At 37.0% G+C, this 19,852-nt stretch overlaps 1 protein-coding gene across 4 annotated transcripts in view; it reads left to right on the top strand.

The window, feature by feature from the left end:
- Positions 1-19,852, top strand: part of ETFA (electron transfer flavoprotein subunit alpha) — a 98,450-nt gene that overhangs the window by 17,244 nt on the left and 61,354 nt on the right. For all 4 annotated transcript variants that reach the window (XM_044764157.2, XM_044764165.2, XM_070504402.1 and 1 more), the window contains exons 5-9: positions 6,560-6,659; positions 10,473-10,583; positions 11,241-11,342; positions 12,508-12,576; positions 17,988-18,070. In XM_044764157.2, the coding sequence (XP_044620092.1) occupies positions 6,560-6,659; positions 10,473-10,583; positions 11,241-11,342; positions 12,508-12,576; positions 17,988-18,070 (465 nt within the window). The remainder of the gene's footprint in view (positions 1-6,559; positions 6,660-10,472; positions 10,584-11,240; positions 11,343-12,507; positions 12,577-17,987; positions 18,071-19,852) is intronic.

Here is a 19,852-nt window from a genome sequence, read left to right as displayed (position 1 = left end):
GGCCATCCCCTGATCCGTTTTCTTGCAAAATGTGTGTTTGTGAATATTTATCTGTGGTACAGTATTGCTTCTAGACATGAATCACCGCAAACTGTGTAGGGACCTTGCACAGTCCCTAAACACGTAAATCATTCTAGTTTGTTTTTAACTTCTAGAAGTATCAATTTGAACTCATTAAAATTTTTCTTTGAAAGTTAGTAGAATTCCTAGGCAATAACAGAATTTTCAGTGTACAATGTAAATACTGAGTTTAATGAACAATTGTTCTTTTTTTTAGGTTGTCACATTGCAGACTATCATAACTTTTTCAGTTTTTATATGAGGTTCAGTAATTGACAAGTAAGATGGTTCCACAGACATATATGACCTTGGGCTATCATTTACCTTCCTGTAGTCTGTTTTTCTTACATGAAATGGTGCAGTTTGAACAATCGATGTTTTAAGATCTATCAACTAGAGAAGTTAAAAAATGGAGTGGGTTTCCTCTACAATAGGTTTTCTTTTCCCTGGAGATGATTAACTCAGAGGCTTGGCATCCAACTACTGTATTTTGGCATGTTAGAGATGAGCACTGAAATAAAAAATTTCCTCTCTGAGAGTTTTGATCCTGTTTTGTGTGATTTACACAATTTCATGCATCTTGAGTTCCTGTGAGATTGTTAAACCAAGGAAGGGTGTTTGTTGTATCTAATTAGCTAGATTTTAATACTCTGGACTTAATTACTATGTTGTGACATATTGGAGTTTTGAGGACAAGGGTCACATAATAGTAGCTGGTGCTGCAGCCTCTGAAAAGAACACTCTGGCAGTTATTGCCTCTCCTTCCCTGAAACCAGGTGGTCAAGCCTGTTGGATAACATAGAGATAGATCTTTTACCATCCACCCTCTCAGGACATTTAGATGGAAGATCAGACCTGGAAAAACATGCCTTTAAGTACGGTGGTAAATTTACTTTCAAGAATTCCCCAGAGAAGCCATCTGGTCCTGAACTTTTATTTTTTGGGAGAGTTTCGATTATTGTTTGATTACTTGTGATTGGTCTATTCAGATTCTCTGTTTCTTCTTGATTCAGTTTTGGGACGTTGTATGAGTCTAAAAATTTATCCAATTCTTCTAGGTTATCCAATTTGTTGGCATATAGTTTTTCATAGTATTCTCTTATAATCCTGTGTATTTCTGTGGTATTCATTGTAATTTCTCCTCTTTCATTTCTAATTTTATTTGGGCCTTCTCTCTTTTTACTTAGTAGGTCTCAGTAAGGGTTTGTCAATTTTGTTTATCTTCTCAAAGAACCAACTTTTAATTTCCTTGATTTTTTCTATTGTTTTTTTTAGTCCCTATTTCATTTATTTCTGCTCTAATTTTTATTAGTTTCCTCCTCCTGCTGACTTTGGGCTTCATTTGCTCTTCTTTTTCTAGTTCTGTTAGATATAGTTTAAGATTACTTATTTGAAATTTTCCTTGTTTGTTAAGGTGGGCCTATATCGCGATAAATTTCCTTCTTAGCACCACTTCTGCTGCATCTCATAAGAGTTGGTATGTTGTATTTTCATTTGTCTCCAGGTGTTCTTTGATTTCTTCATTGACCCAATAGTTGTTCAGTTAGTTTCATGTTGTGTAGTCTCCACATATTTGTGACTTTCCCAGCTTTTTTCTTTTAGTTGATTTCTAGTTTCATAACTTGTGGTCAGAAAAGATGCTTGATATGATTTGAATCTTCTTAAATTTATTGAGGCTTGCCTTGTTTCCCAACGTATGGTCCATCTTTGAGAATGTTCCTTGTGCACTTGAGCAGAATATGCATTCTTCTGTTTTTGGATAGACTGTTTTATATATATCTGTTAAGTCCATCTGGTCTACTGTTTCATTTAAGGCCACTGTTTCCTTGTTGACTTTCTGTCTGGATGATCTATGCATTGGTGTAAGTGGGATGTTGAGGTCTCCTACTATTGTTGTATTGCTGTCAATTTCTCCCTTTAGCTCTATTAATAGTTGCTTTATATTCTCTGGTGCTCCTGTGTTAGGTGCATATATATTTGTAAGTGTTATGTTCTCTTGGTGGAATGTCCCTTTTATCATTATATACTGCTCCTCTTTGTCTCTTTTTTTTTTTTTTTTGAGGAAGATTAGCCCTGAACTAACATCTGTGCCCATCTTCCTCTACTTTATATGTGGGATGCCTGCCATAGCATGGCTCGACAAGCAGTGCGTACGTCCACACTAAGAACCTGAACTGGCAAACCCTGGGCTGCTGAAGCAGAACATGTGAACTTAACTGCTGCACCACCGGGCTGGCCCCTCTCATTGTCTTTTTTTATGTCAAAGTCTGCTTTGTCTGATAAGTATAAGCATGACAACACCTGCTTTCTTTTGCTTGTCATTTGCCCTGGAGTATCATCCCTTCACTCTGAGCTTTTGTCTGTATTTAGAGCTTAGACGTGTTTCCTGGAGGCAGCATATTGTTGGATCTTGTTTTTTAATCCACCCAGCCACTCTGTGTAATTTGATTGGAGAATTCAATCCGTTTACATTTAGAGTGATTACTGATTTACGGGGGCTTAATACTGCCATTTTATCTCTTGTTTTCCGGTTGTTCTGTGTTCCCCTTGTTTCTCTTCCCTCATATTTCTGACTGCCGTTTCAGTTTGGTGATTTTCTGTGATGGTTTTCTCTTTATTTATGATTTGTGTCTGTGTTCTGATTTTTTGTTTAGTGGTTAACATGAGGTTTGTATAAAAAATGTCATGGGTGAAATAGTCCATTTTCTGATAGCCTCCTATGTTCTGTAGCCTAAGCAGGTTCCATCCCTTTCCTCTTCCATTTCTGAGTTAATGTTGTCACAAATTATTAGTTTTTGTGTTGTGAAATTGAACTGTTTATGGTTATTTTTGATGCTTTTTTCCTTTCATCATTTATGTTATAATTGTTTGCTAACCTGTTAGATAGAGAGCTGCAATTTTCTGATTTTTGTCTACGTATGTATCTCCTTGCTCAGAGCTTTGTAAACCTTTGCCTTTTTGTTTCAGGTAAGAGGGCTTACTTCATCATTTCTTGTAAGGGGGATCTAGTGTCAAGGAACTCCCTCAGCTTTAGTTTATCTGGGAAAACTTTTATTTCTCCATGATACCTGAAGGATAGTTCCACTGGATAGAATATTCTTGGCTGAAAGTTTTTGTCTTTCAGTATTTAAATATATCATTCCATTCTCTCCTAGCCTGTAATATTTTTGCTGAGAAATCTGCTGAAAGCCTGATAGCAGTTCCTTTGTAGGTTATTTTCTGTCTTGCCCTTAATATTTTTTCTTCATTATTGACTTTTGCCAGTTTTAATATTATATGCCTTGGAGAAGGTCTTTTTTGCATCGATGTAATTAGGAGTTCTATTGGTTTCATGTATTTGTAAGTCCAGTTCCTTCCCCAGTTTTGGAAAGCTCTCACTTGTTATTATTTTGAACAAGCTGTCTACTCCTTTCTCCCCCACTTCTCCCTCTGGAGTACCTACAGTCCTTATGTTGCTTCTCCTAATTGAGTCAGATATTTCTTGAAGAATTTTTTCACTTTTTAAAAATCTTATTTCTTTCTCCTCTACCTGAAGCATTTCTATCCTGTCATTCCCTAATTCTGTCCTCCATAATGTCAGCTGTATTTTTTATGGCTTCTAGTTTATTTTTTATCTCACTAATTGTGTTCTTCATATCCAGAGTTTCTGTATAGTTTTTTTTAAGGGCTTCAGTCACTTTGGTGAAGTATTTCTTCTGCTCGTTAATTTTATTCCTGAGATCATTGAATTGCCTGAGTTTTCTTGTAACTCATTGAGTTTCCTTATGACAACTATTTTAAATTCTCTGTCATTGAGATTGTAAATTTCTGTGACTTCAGGATTGGTTTCTAGAGACTTGTCATTTTCCTTCTGCCCTGAAGTGTTACTGTAGTTCTTCATGGTGTTTTGGTTTTTTTTCCTTCTTCTTCTCCCCAAAGCCCCCTAGTACATAGTTGTATATTCTAGTTGTAGGTCCTTCTAGTTCTACTATGTGGGATGCTGCGTCAGCCTGGCTTGATGAATGGTGGTAGATCCGCACCCAGGAACCAAACCAGTGAAACCCTGGGCTGCTGAAGCAAAGTGCGCAAACTTAACCACTTGGCTATGGGGTTGGCCCCCATCATGGTGTTTGATGAATTGATCCTTTGCCTCTGCATTTGTGGTAGCATCAGGTCGCAGATTCCACCTGTCACTGCTGGGGTGGAACAGGAGCTTTGTTTCTGATGCTGCCCCATCTGCTGGAAGTTGTGTGGGTAAGGCTGCTCTGTGCTTGGGTGGGCTCTTGGTGGGTCACTCTAGTGTTGGTAGGGCCTCTGTGCTCAGTGGGTGGGTTGCACAAGCATGGACCTGCACTGCGCTCATGGGTGGTTTAGCTGAACTGCTGTGTTTGGTGGGTGGGGCACCTTCACAAGGGCTGAGCTGCTGCTGCTGGGGGGAGCATTCCCATGGGCAGGGCCACCATGGCACAGTGGGTGCTCCTGCAGGTGTGACTACCACTCCAAAAGTGTTCATGCCCCCAGACTCAGCTGTTCCCACCTCCTCTTACAGTGTTGCCGGGCTGCTGTGTGAGGCTCTGTGACCTTGCTTACTGCTGCTGGGAAGAGGGAGGGGTGTGCTCACCTGATTCCACTGCTTTCTGGGGATCCAGTCCACTCACTTTCAGATGTATGGCTGTGTGGATCTCTCAGGCGTCCTGTTGTGCTGTGTAGGGAATCTTCTGTTGGTTAATGAATGTCTGTTTTGTTGTAACTTAGAGGGGAGAGGCAAAGGGAATAGCTCACTCCACCATGATGCTGACATCACCCTGACCAAACCCTTTATTTTCTACGAGATCTTAATTTTTTCTAAACTATGGAACTTTTAAGTAGCTTTTCTATCATGGTTGAAAGAGCATTTCTATATATATGTAGGTAGCAAACTGAAAATTAGAAAATCTTTCCTGTTGGAGATATGACAGGAGGAAATTAATTTAGGCCGTCAACACTTGTTAGCATCAATTTATATAGACCACTTGTTAGATAAGGGGTAAGGACATAAGATAAATAGAAGACACAAAATCTCTGCCCTCAGGGTGCTTATAAATTTAGTTGAAGGTCATATAGTATGTATATTAAAAATTATTTCTAAACAAAATACATGCTAGTGCCAATTAGATATTGTACATTCATGTAAGAGGATGCAGAATAAAGGACTAATTAGAGGATAATCCTGGGAGAATTCTTAGAGAACAGAGAGGGTTTGGGGATAGAATGAGGGGAGGAACATGGATACTGTTATAGTGAAAGTTTACCTGCCAGAAGTGGTATCATTTATCAAGTTCAAGAGATGCCGTCTATTTGTATGATAAAAGCAACACTTCACTTTTTTTATTCCACTTAGATAATGTCATCATCTGAGAGACCTTTGAGTCTAGAAAGTATGGAAATTCAGTCTTCACTAACTGACACTCTCTGTTTAAGAGCTCTGGAGTCATAGAATTTTAGTCTAGAGGTATAGGGATTCTCTTCTTTTCATCGTGAGGTGAGGTAACTGAAACCTGGAAATATTGTGAGATCCCTGCTAGAGAGAGCAAAGTTATCACATGTATCTATTCCAGAGATGTTACATGCATATATGAGGAGAAGTGTATACATTAATTTTTGTTGCTCTTTTTATACATACTATACATGCTGTGCTTCACCTTTGTCATATGTATTTTTTTTTTTGGTGAGAAAGGTTGGCCCTGAGCTAACATCTGTTGCCAATATTCCTTTTTTTGCTTGAGGAAGATTGTCACTGAGCTAACGTCTGTGCCAGTCTTCCTCTACCTTATGTGGGATGCTGCAATAGCATGGCCTGATGAGCAGTGCTAGGTCCGTGCCAGGGATGCAAACCTGTGAACCCTGGGCCACTGAAGTGGAGCGTGCAAACTTAACCAAACTATGCCACCGGGCCAGCTCCTTTTTCATTGTTTTTTATGATTATATAGGATTCCATTATATGGATAAACTATAATTTATAAACCTATCCCCTGTTGATGGACAGTTAGGTTAGTTTTGATCTTTTTTTATGCTATCGATTTTTTAAAAGGTGAAAATGTCTTTGAAATTTTTCTTTCATACACTTTAAGTAAATATGTACAAGTATATTCTTTTTCAGTATTTGAGAATTTTACTGCTCTTCTGAGTATTTTTTTATCTCTTCTTATCTAAATTCAGTAATCTGTAACTGTCACACTCTGTAAGTGATGTTTGTTAAAGCAAATATCATATCTCATAATTCAACATACTGAGTGAAGGTGGTTTATTACTATAAAACTGATAAAACTCTTAATGTAGTTAAAGTAATGGTTGGCTCTTACTTAGTCTTAAAGGCTGTCCAAAAAGTTGTACTTAAAGTTGCAGTATGTCTAAAGATGCATGTAAAGTATATTTGAATTAAAATTTCTACAGAATATGCATTTAGAGAATGTTATTGCTAATAGTTTATAGCCATGCATTAGCACGTATGTGTGTAACTCACTGTTTATTTTACTTTTAGAACCTTTTGCCCAGAATAGCAGCCAAACTTGATGTAGCCCCAATTTCTGACATCACTGTGATCAAGTCACCCGACACATTTGTAAGAACTATTTATGCAGGTGAGTACGCAAGGAAAATAATTAATAAACATGTTAAATTTTTATAAATTTTAAAAGCAGAAATTAATTCTTGAAGATAGGATTTTCTGTCTGTCTTTATTTCTTTTTTTGTTTGAGGAAGATTAGCCCTGAGCTAACATCTGCTGCCAATCCTCCTCTTTTTGTTGAGGAAGACTGGCCCTGAGATAACATCTGTGCCCATCTTCCTCTACTTTGTATATGGACGCCTGCCACAGCATGGCTTGACAAGCAGTGCATAGGTCCACACCTGGGATCTGAACTGGTGAGCCCCAGGCCGCCGAAGCAGAATGTGCGAACTTAACCACCACGCCACCAGGCCAGCCCCTTGAAGATAGGATTTTGAAACAAGTCATACACTTGCTGTAAATGGTCTATCTTAAAGGTTTCTGAGAAAAATCTTAGAGTTGCTACTAGACCATGACATGACATTCTCTCTGATAGATTCAAAGCACAGTTCTTTCCTTCTTGTCTTTCAGTTTACAGAATGAGATTTTTCCAGTGATCAATAAAAATTAGATTCACTATTCAATATATTTTGTAAGTGGCACCTGGAAAAGCAGACTTTTTATTTTTATTTTAATTTTTAAAAATTTTCAAATTTTATTGAAGTCATAATAGTTTATAACATTGTGAAATTTTAGTTGTACATTATTATTTGTCAGTCACCATATACTCATCCGCCAACCCCCTTGCCCTCTGGTAACCACTGATCAGTTCTCTTTGTCCATGTGTTTGTTTATCTTCCACGTATGAGTGAAATCATATGGTGTTTGTCTTTCTCTGTCTGGCTTATTTTGTTTAACATAATACCCTCAAAGTCTACCCCTGTTGTTGCAAATGGGATGATTTTTTCTTTTTTATGGCTGAGTAGTATTCCATTATATATATACACCATGTCTTCTTTATCCACTCATTGGTTGATGGGCACTTGGGTTGGTTCCACATCTTGGCTATTGTGAATAATGCTGCAGTGAACATAGGGATGCATAAGTCTCTTTGAATTGTTGATTTCAAGTTTTTTGGATAAATACCCAGTAGTTGGGTAGCTGGATTGTATGGTATTTCATTTTTAATTTTTTGAGAAATCTCCATACTGTTTTCCGTAGTGGCGGCACTATGTTTGCATTTCCACCAGCAGTGGATGAAGGTTCCTTTTTCTCCTCCACATCCTCTCCAGCATTTGTTGTTTTTTGTCTCGGTAATTATAGACATTCTAACAGGTGTAAGGTGATATCTCATTGTAGTTTTGATTTGTATTTCCCTGATGATTAGTGATGGTGAACATCTTTTCATGTGCCTGTTGGCCATCTATATGTCTTCTTTGGAGAAATGTCGGTTCATATCGTCTGCCCATTTTTTGATCAGGTTGTTTTTTTGTTGTTGTTTTATGAGTTCTTTGTATATTGTGGTGATTAACTCCTTGTTGTATATATTATTTGCAATGTTTTCTCCCAGTTGGTGGGTTGTTGCTTTGTTTTGATCCTAGTTTCTTTTGCATTGCAGAAGCTCTTTAGTCTGATTAATTCCCACTTGTTTATTTTTTCTTCTGTTTCCCTTGTCTGAGAGGACATAGTATTTGAAAAGATCCTTTTTAGTTCGATGTCAAAGAGTGTACTGCTAATATTATCTTCCAGGAGTTTTATAGTTTCAGGTCGTATCTTCAAGTCTTTGATCCATTTTGAGTTTATTTTTGTGTACGGTGTGAGATAGTGGTCTACCTTCATTCTTTTGCATGTGACTGTCCAGTTTTCCCAGCACCATTTACTGAAGAGACTTTCCTTTCTCCATTGTATGTTCTTAGCTCCTTTGTCAAAGATTAGCTGTCCATAGATGTGTGGTTTTACTTCTGGGCTTTCAGTTCTGTTCCATTGATCTGTGTGCCTGTTTTTGTACCAGTACCTTGCTGTATTGATTACCATAGCTTTGTAGTATATTTTGAAGTGAGGCATTGTGATTCCTCCAACTTTGTTCTTTTTTCTCCGTGTAATCAAACTTTTTTTTTAAAACAGTATTCTCAATCTTCTTTGCTGCTTCTACTCCATTTCCATCTACATTAAGAAATTTATTTCAGTGTCTCTTTAGTTGATTGCTGTTTTGCTAAGCACACTGGTCCCTAGAGAGGCCGGAGGAGGTAGTGAACTCTTTGTTCTTCCTGATTGAAGTTGTGTCCTTCAGTATAAATGGTCAGTTCTCAAGTCTTTCATCTTTAGTAGTGTTTGAGGAGAAATAGTTGATCATAGTTTAGGTCACTCTTAATGTGATTGCTAATCCATAAGAAATGTCTCAAATCCTTTTTGAGTCTTGGAATATCATAATTCTTATTCTTTGTGCCCTGTCATGTTTTCACTTTCTTTCCTCCCTTAGCATGCATAGTAGCTTCATTCTTATTAAGTTGTTGCAACTCATATTGTTTAGTTACCGATGGCATTGTTTTTGGAGAAAGAAGCTTTTATTTATATTCCTTCTTTGGAATAGTGTACCTTATTAGTGTGGCTGCCTATTCCAGTTTCTTGCTTTCAGGCTGGTCAGCACTTGTCCTATTTTTAAAGACATTCGAGGTTATACAGATATCCACTGATATGTTTCTTCATGTTATGGGTACTTTTCCTATAGTCTGTAGAGGTGGTACAACTGGTCCACAGTTACTTCTTCCTTGTCTTTGTGAAGTAAATCCTGAATCTCAAAGAAATACTTGTTTTGTTGCCTTTCCTCTTTTTTAAAAATAAATTGTGTATTTTCTTAAAAGGATCTTTTCAAATACCATGTCTTCTTGGACAAGGGAAACAAAAGAAAAAATAAACAAATGGGACTTCATTAGACTAAAGAGCTTCTGCAAGGCAAAGGAAACCAGGATCAAAATGAAAAAACAACCCAACAACTGGGGGAAAATATTTGCAAAGCATGTATCTGATAAGGAGTTAATCTCCATAATATATAAAGAGCTCACACAACTGAAGTACAAAAAAAGAAACAACCCAATCAAAAAGTGGGTAGAGGATATGAACAGACATTTTCTACATGATCTACAGATGGCCAATAGGCACATGAAAAGATGCTCCACATCACTAATCATCAGGGAAATGCAAATCAAAACTACACTTAGATATCAGCTTATGGCAATTAGAGTTGCTATAATCACCAAGACAAAAAATAAATGTTGGAGAGGTTGTGGAGAAAAGGGAACCCTGATACGCTGCTGGTGGGAATGCAAACTGGTGCAGCCACTGTGGAAAACAGTGTGGAGGTTTCTCAGAAAATTAAAAATAGAAATACCATATGACCCGGCTATCCTACTACTGGGTGTTTATCTGAAGAACTTGAAGTCAATAATACAAAGAGACTTATGCACCCCTATGTTCATTGCATCATTATTCACAATAGCCAAGACATGGAAGCAACCTAAGTGCCCATCGACTGATGATTTGATAAAGAAGATGTGGTATATGTATACAATGGAATACTACTCATCCATAAAAAAATACAAACTGTCCCATTTGCAGTCACATGGATGGACTGTGAGGGTATTATGTCAAGTGATATAAGCCAGACAGAGAAAGACAAACACCATATGATTTCACTCATTTGTGGAAGATAAACAAACTTATGGACAAAGAGAACAGTTCAGTGGTTACCCGGGGGAAAGGACCCGGGGCTGGGCAGAAGAGTCAAGGGGCACGTTTATATGGTGTCTGAAAAATAATAATGTACAACTGAAATTTCACAATGTTATAAACTATTATGACCACAATAAAAAAAATAATAAATACAAAATAAAGAAATTGTGTATTTCAGGAAATGCTTTATGTACGGTGAAGTGTGATGAGAAAGTGAAGGTATTTACTGTCAGAGGAACATCTTTTGAAGCTGCAGCAACAAGTGGAGGTAGTGCTAGTTTGGAACAGGGTGAGTGTTCAGTTGGAGTTTGTATGTGTTTCTTGTTTTTTAGTTTACAGATTATATTAGGGTTAGAGATGGCCTCTGGTTAAATTTGTAATGCAGAGTATTTGAGAGCTGAATCTCAGTGATACTCCCAAGCTTATACAAAAATAAGAAATATTCATAACTATCTTTTTCCTGTCATTTTTGGTACTAGGATAGTCGCTTTGGTGGAACAAAAGAAGTGGTGGAGAGAGGGTCCATTAAGATTAATCTGTTATATTGATGTTAATATTTTTTACTCTCACTGTTCCTATTATACTTGGGAGATTTGATATAATGGAAGAATGTAGTAATAGCAAATGTATAGAGGGTGCTACACTTTAACATATATAGTATCTTATTTGAACCCCATGGAGAGAGAATTATTCCAGTTTTACAGGTAGACTCAGAGAATTAAGTAATTTCTCAAAAGTCATATAGCTGATGAGGTGAAGTCTGGAATCTAGTCTCTTTAAGTCTTTCCAAAAATCAGAGGAAATGAAGTTAGGAGGACAAAAATTCACAGTAACTAACTTAAATTTCATGGAATTAATTCTTTGTGTGTTTCTCCTAAAAATTATTATTATTATAGAACTTGAACTCATAGTCATTGTTTTGTGATATGTATGTCAATGTATGCAGCATCAAGTACTTCCCCAGTGGGGATATCAGAATGGCTTGATCAGAAATTAACAAAAAGTGATCGACCAGAGCTAACTGGTGCCAAAGTGGTAGTATCTGGTGGTAAGTGGAATATTAAAATGTATTAATTTAAAAAGATGATGTAAACTTAAAATACTTTGATTTTATTAATAGTTATTTTAGAGAGGTACAGATCTTTTTTCAAATGTAAGAAGTATGCAAGTATTATTGGCATTTTACCAATTAGGAAAATGAAATCATGACCGTAATACACAATTTGGGCTTTTTGTTGTAAATCTGTTTCAGTGGCACTAGGGGGAGCATGGTACAAATCATCCCCATAGCTTTGCATCTTGGTATCTTTGTCTTGTTGACTGACTTCCATATTATCTTGAAGAGTATGGTTGGCTTCTGAATCATAGAAAGGACTGGTGGGAATCTCAGGATCATGTTGTATGATCCCCACCCTTTACTTTGAAAGACTTCCAGAGTTGTCTAGGTCTCTATGAATAACTCTTTGAAAGTTTTTTCACATTTAATATCAAAGCTGTTAATATTGCACAAGACTTGCTTCTTTTTTGTATATCATGCTCCTTATTAAAAAAAACTTTTTATAGCTTGCTGACTTTTTGAAAAAATAATTACTGCTATGATTTAAAAATCTTTCCAGACTAAACATCAGATAAAATAATTAAGTTTCCAAATAGCCTTGTATTACAAGCAACATCGAGAGGAAGTCATTTAATATTTCAGAAAGATATATCCGACTCATTTATTCACTTATTTACTCAAGAAATGTTTGTTGGGTATCTATTCTATGCAAGGCCCATTGTAAAGTGCTGGAGAAACAGAGGAAAAGGCAGGGTATTCTTACTCTTAAGGAATTTAAAGACTAGTGAAATGACTTCCCTTCAAATAATTTCATTCAGTCAGTTAATGAAGTTTTGCTAAATACTGTGGATATAGCCGTGACCAAAATAGCTATGCATCCTGCAGTTAAAGAGTTTTTGTTCTAATGGGGAAGACTGATTTTTAAGACTCATTATACAATTAGTTAACTGGTTAGTTAATTACAGTAGTGTTGAATGCTTTATAGAAGAAGTACAGGAATATAATTGGAGAGGTCAGGAAAGACTTTATAGAGGAGATGGCATGCTTAATATGGCAGATGTGTAATATGAAGATTCACTCTATACAAAATTGCAAAATTTTTGTAGAAGCAAGTTTATATTTGCTTAATTTGTTTTTTTTCATCTTTTTTAATGAGGTCGGGGTTTGAAAAGTGGAGAGAACTTTAAGTTGTTATATGACTTGGCGGATCAACTACATGCTGCAGGTAAAGTTATTTTCCTTAGTAGAAAAATGTTCCCTTTTCGTTGAAATATTTTTCTTCATTATTTCAATTATATATAAGTCACTCAAGGCTGCAAATTATTTTGCTTTTTCTAGTTTTCAACTTTTCTGTCTTAAACAGTTTTTCCTAGTCTCCAAGTAACGTTAGTTACTTATTCAGTGAGAGGGTGTCTTTGTTCTTTTTTATTATTTATGTGATACTCTTACAGTTGCTGAGTCTTAGTAGTCTTTTTCATTTAAAAATAATTTAAATGGTAGCTTTGGTGCCTACTTCAGATTCAGGAATGCTTTTGTTTTTCTCTTTATTGGTGGTCTAATATAAATCTCATACAAATAGAAGTTAACATTTAACATTATTTTAAAATTATAGTTTACAATTTATAGGAAAGATCGAACTTATTAAAGGTCTATCAGTGACAATGGAATGATGTTTTTTGAAAAATCAGAAAACTAAAAATATTTTAGTTTTTAATTATACACTATTAAATGAATATATTCTGCTTTTTACAAAAAAGTCTCAATCCTGTCCTCCCCCTTTTAAGAGTTTTGTGTATAACTTTCTAGGTTTTTCCTGTGCTTTTATATTGCTATCTGTACCCATGGAAACAGTAATGGTTTTGTCTGAATAAAGGCATGATATTGACTCTTTATAATCAGATGGTTGCATTTCACTGAGGATGTTTATTTCACTCATTGTTTAATTGAACAAATATCTATGGAGTGTCTGCCATATGTAAGACACTATTTTAGGAGCTAGGGAAATAGCAGTGAACAAAATAAGCAAAAAGTCTCTCTGCTCTTGTGGAAGTTACATTTCTGCTTCGGTGAGATTAGACTTTGTATTAGTTTCAAATGGCTACTATAATAAATTAGCATAAAAATGGTGGCTTAAAACAACAGAAAATTATTCTCTTACAGTTCTAGAGGCAAGAAGTGTGTTGAAATCAAGGTGTTGGCAGAGCCACACGCACTCTGGGGGCAAATCTGTTCTTTTCCTCTTCCAGGGTCTAGTGGCTGCCCTGGCACTCATGGGCTTGTGGCTGTGTCACTTCAATCTCTGCCTCTGTCTTCATATCACCTTCTCCTCTGTATCTGCATCATCTCCCTCTGCATCCTTATAAGGATACGTGTGATGACATTTAGGGCCCACCTAGATAATCCAGGATAAGCACCTTCTCCCAAGATTCTTAACTTTATATCATTTATGCTGCCATAGGTAATGTTCACAGGTTTTGGGGATTAAAATGAATATATCTTTGGAGGAGCCATTTTTCTGCCTACTGCAGACACTAAACATAATAAATTAGTAAATAAATAGTATATTAGAGGGTAGTAAATGCTGTTGGACAACAGGAAAAGGAGAAGGAGTGTCGGAGAGGGAGGATTGCAGTTTAAATAAGATGGTCAGAGTAGGCCGTAATAAGAAGGAGACACCCAAACAAAGGTTTGAAGGAGCTGAGGAATGAAGCCATGAGCAGATCTGAGAGAGAGGTTTGAGGTAGAGGGACCAGTAAAGTGCAAAGGGCTTGGCTAAGGCAGGCGCATGTCTGGTCTGTGTGATTAATAGCAAGCAGGCCAGTGTGGCTGGAATGAAAAGTGCAAAAAGGGAGAGTAATAAGAGATAAGATTGGGAATAATAGACCAGATCACATAGGGCTTGTAGGCCTTTGTAAGGAGATTGCTTTTTTATGACTGAAATGGGGAACTATTGAAAAGTTTGAGCAGAAGAGTCACATGATCTGACACAAAGTAAAAGGATCACTCTGGCTACAATTTTGAGAATAGACTAGGTGGTTAAGTGCAGGAACAAGGAGATCAATTAGGAGGCTGTTTCAATCATTTGAGTGAGAGATGCTTGTGGTTTGGACCAGGTTAGTAGCAATAGATGTGGGGAGAAATAGTTTTGGGACATATATTTGATGGGAGAACCATTGGGATTTCCTGACAGATTGGATATAAATTATGAGAGAAAATTTTTATTTGGCAACTCGTAGGATGGAGTTGCCATTAGCTCAGTGGGAAAGACCCCAAGTGGTATGGTTTCCAAGAAGAGATCAGGAGTTCAGTTTTGGGCATATTAAGTTTTGAGATGTCTAATAATGGACATCCAAGTAGAGATGTTGATTAAGCAGTTGGGATAGGAAGTCTGGAGTTCACTGGAGAAGGTTGGGCTGGAGATATAAATTTCGGAGTCAGTTTCATTTAGATGATGATTGAAGCCATGAGACTGGATGAAATTACCAAGGGGAGTTGAATGTAGATAAAAAAAGAGGTCCCAGGACTAAGCCCTAGACACTGTAAGGTTGAGAGGTAGGAAAGAAGGGGAGAAGACAACCAAAACGGGAATGGTAAGTAAGGCAGGAAAACCCGGGCAGAGAGTATGACATTTTGGAATCCAAATGAAGTGTTTGAGTAAGGAAAAGAGTGGTCAACTATGTCAAAAGCTGTTGCTAGGAAGGTCAAGGAAGATGAGGATTGAAAAGTGACTAATGGATTAAGCCACTTAGAGGTCATTGGTGACTTTGACCTGTTTTAGTGGAGTAGTAGGGGTGAAAACCTGATTGGAGTGGGTTTAAAAGAATCGTCTTAGGGACCGGCCCGGTGGTGCAGCGGTTAAGTTCGCACGTTCTGCTTCGGCAGCCTGGGGTTCACCGGTTCGGATCCCAGGCGCGGACATGGCACCGCTTGGCAAGCCATGCTGTGGTAGGCGTCCATGCTGTGGAGGAAGATGGGCACGGATGTTAGCTCAGGGCCAGTCTTCCTCAGCAAAAAGAGGAGGATTGGCAGCAGCATGTTAGCTCAGGGCTAATCTTCCTCAAAAAAAGAAAATCATTCTGGGTAGTGGTTACATGGCTGTAGTCACTTTATGATGAGCCATTGAGCAGTACATTTGTGATTTATGTGCTTTTTTGTATGTGTGTTAAATTTTAGTAGAAAAGGTTTTAGAAATAGAATAGGAGGACTGGAAGGGAAACAGTGAATACAGATGACTCTTTAGAGGGATTTTGCTATATAGGAGAGCAGAGAAATGGACAGTAGCTAGAGGAGGAGTGGGACCAGCAGAGGGACTTTTTAAAGGTGGGACAAATAATAGCATGCGTATATGCTAATGGGAATGCTTCAATTGAGAGGGAAAAATTAATCATATAGGAGAGAGGGGAGAGTTGCTTGAACAATGTCCTTGACTAGACAAGAGAGAATATGGACACAGCTGCAGGTTGATGGGTGAATGTGTTAGTTGGAGCACGAGCAAGTTCTCTTCGGATTGTTACAGTTTTTCAACGAAATAGGAAGCAAGGTCCTCAGCTGAGAGTGAAGATGTTAGGGAGTACTGGAAGTTTGAGGAGTGAAGAAAAGATGAAATTATAGTTTAGGAAAGAGTGAGAGAATTAAGCCTATTTTTTTTTTTTAAGTTAAACTCAGTAAACATGGCTGAGTATTGGTCTTTTCCTCCAGTCATGCTGAACGACAGGAGGACAGGTATGGAAAAGGTGGAGAGATTGCTTAATCAGTTAACCAGAGATGGAGGTTTTTCCAAATGAGTGTGATGATGTAAGAGGAGGGCAAGGAAATTGAAGGCAAATGCAAGGAGTGATTAGAGTCATTGATCATAGAATTTAAGCTGGATAAAGAAAGAAGAAAGAACATGAGGAAAGAGAGGGATAGTGAATAGAATTTCACTGTTCTATTCACTATCCCTCTGGGGTATATAATCCCAGTGGGGTCAGTGGATTGTTGGAGTTTGGTACTAAAGGAGGTCAACTGTAAAGAGGAGATCACGGAGAGACGTTGGAAATTGAGATTATTGAGGGATATTGGTAATGGAAAGGTTGGGGATATGACCATGGGTATGGCTGAGGTAGGGTGGAGGACAAGATGACTGGAGAAGAGTTGTTCAAGGAGCTGAGAAGCCAGAGTGCTGAAATCTCCAAGAATTAAGACGAGAGCAGTATTGGAGAAAGTGACAATGACCCAGAAGCTAAAAATCATGGAGAAATGAAGGGGATTGATCTAGGGAGGTGATAGATGACACAGCAATAGACGGTTGATATAATCTGATGACATGAGAAGCAAAACTGAGGCCTTTTAATTTTAAGGAGGAAGGAGGGGAAACTTTCTGAGAGTGGCAGTGAGGAGTCCCATCTCCAGGCCCAGTGGTACGACTATGGTGGCAGACAAAGCAACATTTGCTGGAGCGGGTTGCAGGGGAATTGTCCTCAGGGAACATCTAGACAAATAGATGGAATATATAGAGAATCTGTGAGTTCCAGAAATCATATCTTAAGTGTTCAAGAATTGAGGAGGAGTGTGAGATGGGTGCAGATTAGGGAGCATGCAGGGCATTATGGGGATCAGTGTATGGGTTATGAAGGATAACCTTTGAGTCTGGGACTTGTTATAGTGACTGATGTAAGTAAAAGGCAGAATGTGATCAGTCCTGACTGACTCAAGATGGGTAGTGGTGTTGAGACTGTGAGTTTTAGGAGGTAGTGAGTATTGTCTGTGGCTTCTTCTGTCCTCTCCAGTTGGAGGTGAAGAGGACGTGAGGCTCATTCACACCTGCTGCGAGTGAGGTGGCTTTACTCCAAGAACGGGGCTGCCTGTTGATTCCTGCTGAATGAGGATAGAAGTTTAGTTAAATTCTAATTTATTTTTTTTAAAGCAAATATTGGTTAAACCTTTATCTTGTGTTATATGTTGCTTTTTTCTTTATCTGGTCAAAAGAGGCAATGGTGTTATAGTATCTGTCTTTAAAAGTTGTGAAGTTATTACATAAAAGAAGTATTATATAATGACATCCCAAACAGATTATAACATGTTTTGTGAATGTCTGAATGCCTTTTGATAAAGCAAACAGGGGAGTTAGGCCAAATTTAAAATCTTAAATCCTTGGTTATAAGTAGAGGGCAGTTCTTGAAGCTTTGTGTATAAAATGTGCTAGTACTTAGTTTTAGAATTCTTGATCAGAGACAAGGGATTTTTTTTTAAAGTAAGGCCTTTATGAAATAAATTTTTCTTTCTTTTTTTTTTTTGAGGAAGATTAGCCCTGAGCTAACTACTGCCAATCCTCCTCTTTTTTGCTGAGGAAGACTGGCCCTGAGCTAACATCCATGCCCATCTTCCTCTACTTTATACCTGGGACACCTACCACAGCATGGCTTTTGTCAAGCAGTGCTGTGTCCGCACCCGGGATCTAAATCGGCGAACCCCGGGCTTCCGAGAAGCGGAACGTGCAAACTTAACCGCTGTGCCACTGGGCTGGCCCCATGAAATAAATTTCTTACTGTACTATATCAGTGTCTTTTTCTTTTTTTTTTTTTTAGTTATCAGTGAATATCCCAACTAGCTGAATAAAAGAGCTTAAAAAAAATGCCAAATATTTGTTTCCCTTAGTTGGTGCTTCTCGTGCTGCTGTTGATGCTGGCTTTGTTCCCAACGACATGCAAGTTGGACAGACAGGAAAAATAGTAGCACCAGTAAGTATTGCAATAAAATATGCCATGCAAAATTCTATGGGGTACGAACTGTATATATTTGTTAAACAATCATCTCTGTGATTTATGTCCTATTCAGTGTACGTAAGGAGTTAGCCATTACCGTGGTGAATCTGTCCTCCTCCTCACAATGTCTGTGGTTTTCTTGGTTTCAGTAAAATGCTTAGCAGTTCTTAAATCCAGCATTGTTTTTCAAATTTTTTAAAACAGTGGAAAACTTTGTCAAATTTGTATCACAACACCAAATATAAAATTGATAAAAGCAGCATTTTATTATTAAATGGATTTTATAAGTTCACATTAACGTTTATTACCATTAACCTATATAAAATCAATCTGTAAAAACAAGAATCTGTATTAATGAACACAGAATCTCAAAATCAAGAGCCGTGAATGACAATTATAGCTTTCTGAACATCTAGTTTATATCTGTATTTTGTCTAGTTATACGAAATTCAGAAAATTCTGATCTATATAGATAAATTATACTAAAATATTCTTCAGTAAAACCTATCCAAAACTTAGAAAATGAATACTTTAGTGTCAAAGTTGAATCACTAACAATATCTAATGATAGTTTACATTTCTTAGATGATAAAAGTTTTCACTGAATAGGATTCTCAGCCTGTTTAAATCTTTATTGTGTGGAGGAAAATGAGTTCTTTTATGTATTTCAAAACAAAAGGTATTTTTTATGTATTTCAAAACAAGATATTAAGTCATATCTATTAAAAAAATCTCATATCTCAATTCCCTGTTCTATCAGATGTTCATTCAAAATTTCAAAATAGTCAAAATTTTTAACTCGTCTTTGAATTTTGTTTTGAAGTGTCTGTTCAGTCTTTTCCCATTTTAAAATTAGGTGTCTTATCTTTTTATTGTCTCTTTGTAGGACATCTTTATATAACCTGCATACAAATTCTTTGTCCGATACATGTACTGTGGGTATTTTTGCCCATCTCTATTGATTTTCTTTTGATGAGCAGAAATTTTTAATTTTTATGAGATCTAATATATTGGTCTTTCCTCTTATGATTAATACTTTTTGTGTTATTCAGCTTGTTTGAAGTAAGATAAGATCTCAAAACCTAAAATAGGTACTAATACTGTTTATAAATGAAGTCACAAAATGATGTAACCTGTTTGCTTGTGATACTACGTTAGTCAGGCTATGAGAGAGCATTTATTGAGCAGATGAGCTCAAGCCTTCCACAGCATTTAATTAGGAGTGGCACACATGTATTTTTTGTGGAAGTCTTGTTTGTCCAAGTTTCCATGAGTCACTTCTTCAGGCTTGAATTTACAGAAGATCACATTTACAACCTTCCTAATCAATAATACCACAAGAAATCCAGAGATAAGCACTGAGATGGCAGACAAACTTTTATTTATTTTGATTGAAAGGAAGCACTTGTTATTAAGCAGAATAGCAGAATGACAGGGAATGACCCGTGGCATCTTTACATGTATTGAAAATAAATGTCATGCAATCAGCATCCTTTAACATGACTGTTATGAAGATAGAATTATTGAATTGTTTTTCATAAGGAATTTAAATATGTTAAATGCTTTGAAGACTTTCTTTAACATAAATCATATAATCCCCAGAGATTCTGATTCCTTAACTCTGAGTTAGGCCTGGGCATGTATAAATGTATGTATTTGCGTGTGTGTGTGTGTATTTTTCTTTAAGACGTTAAAACTTTTTTTGAAACCACCTCGAGTTTACAGAAAACTTACAAGTACAGAGCAAAAACCTTTATC

This window comes from Equus asinus, chromosome 2, assembly GCF_041296235.1.
Source record: "Equus asinus isolate D_3611 breed Donkey chromosome 2, EquAss-T2T_v2, whole genome shotgun sequence".
In the NCBI taxonomy this organism is placed as follows: domain Eukaryota; kingdom Metazoa; phylum Chordata; class Mammalia; order Perissodactyla; family Equidae; genus Equus; species Equus asinus.
Note: the sequence above shows the minus strand (reverse complement) of the source record. Positions and strands in the feature narration are given on the sequence as shown.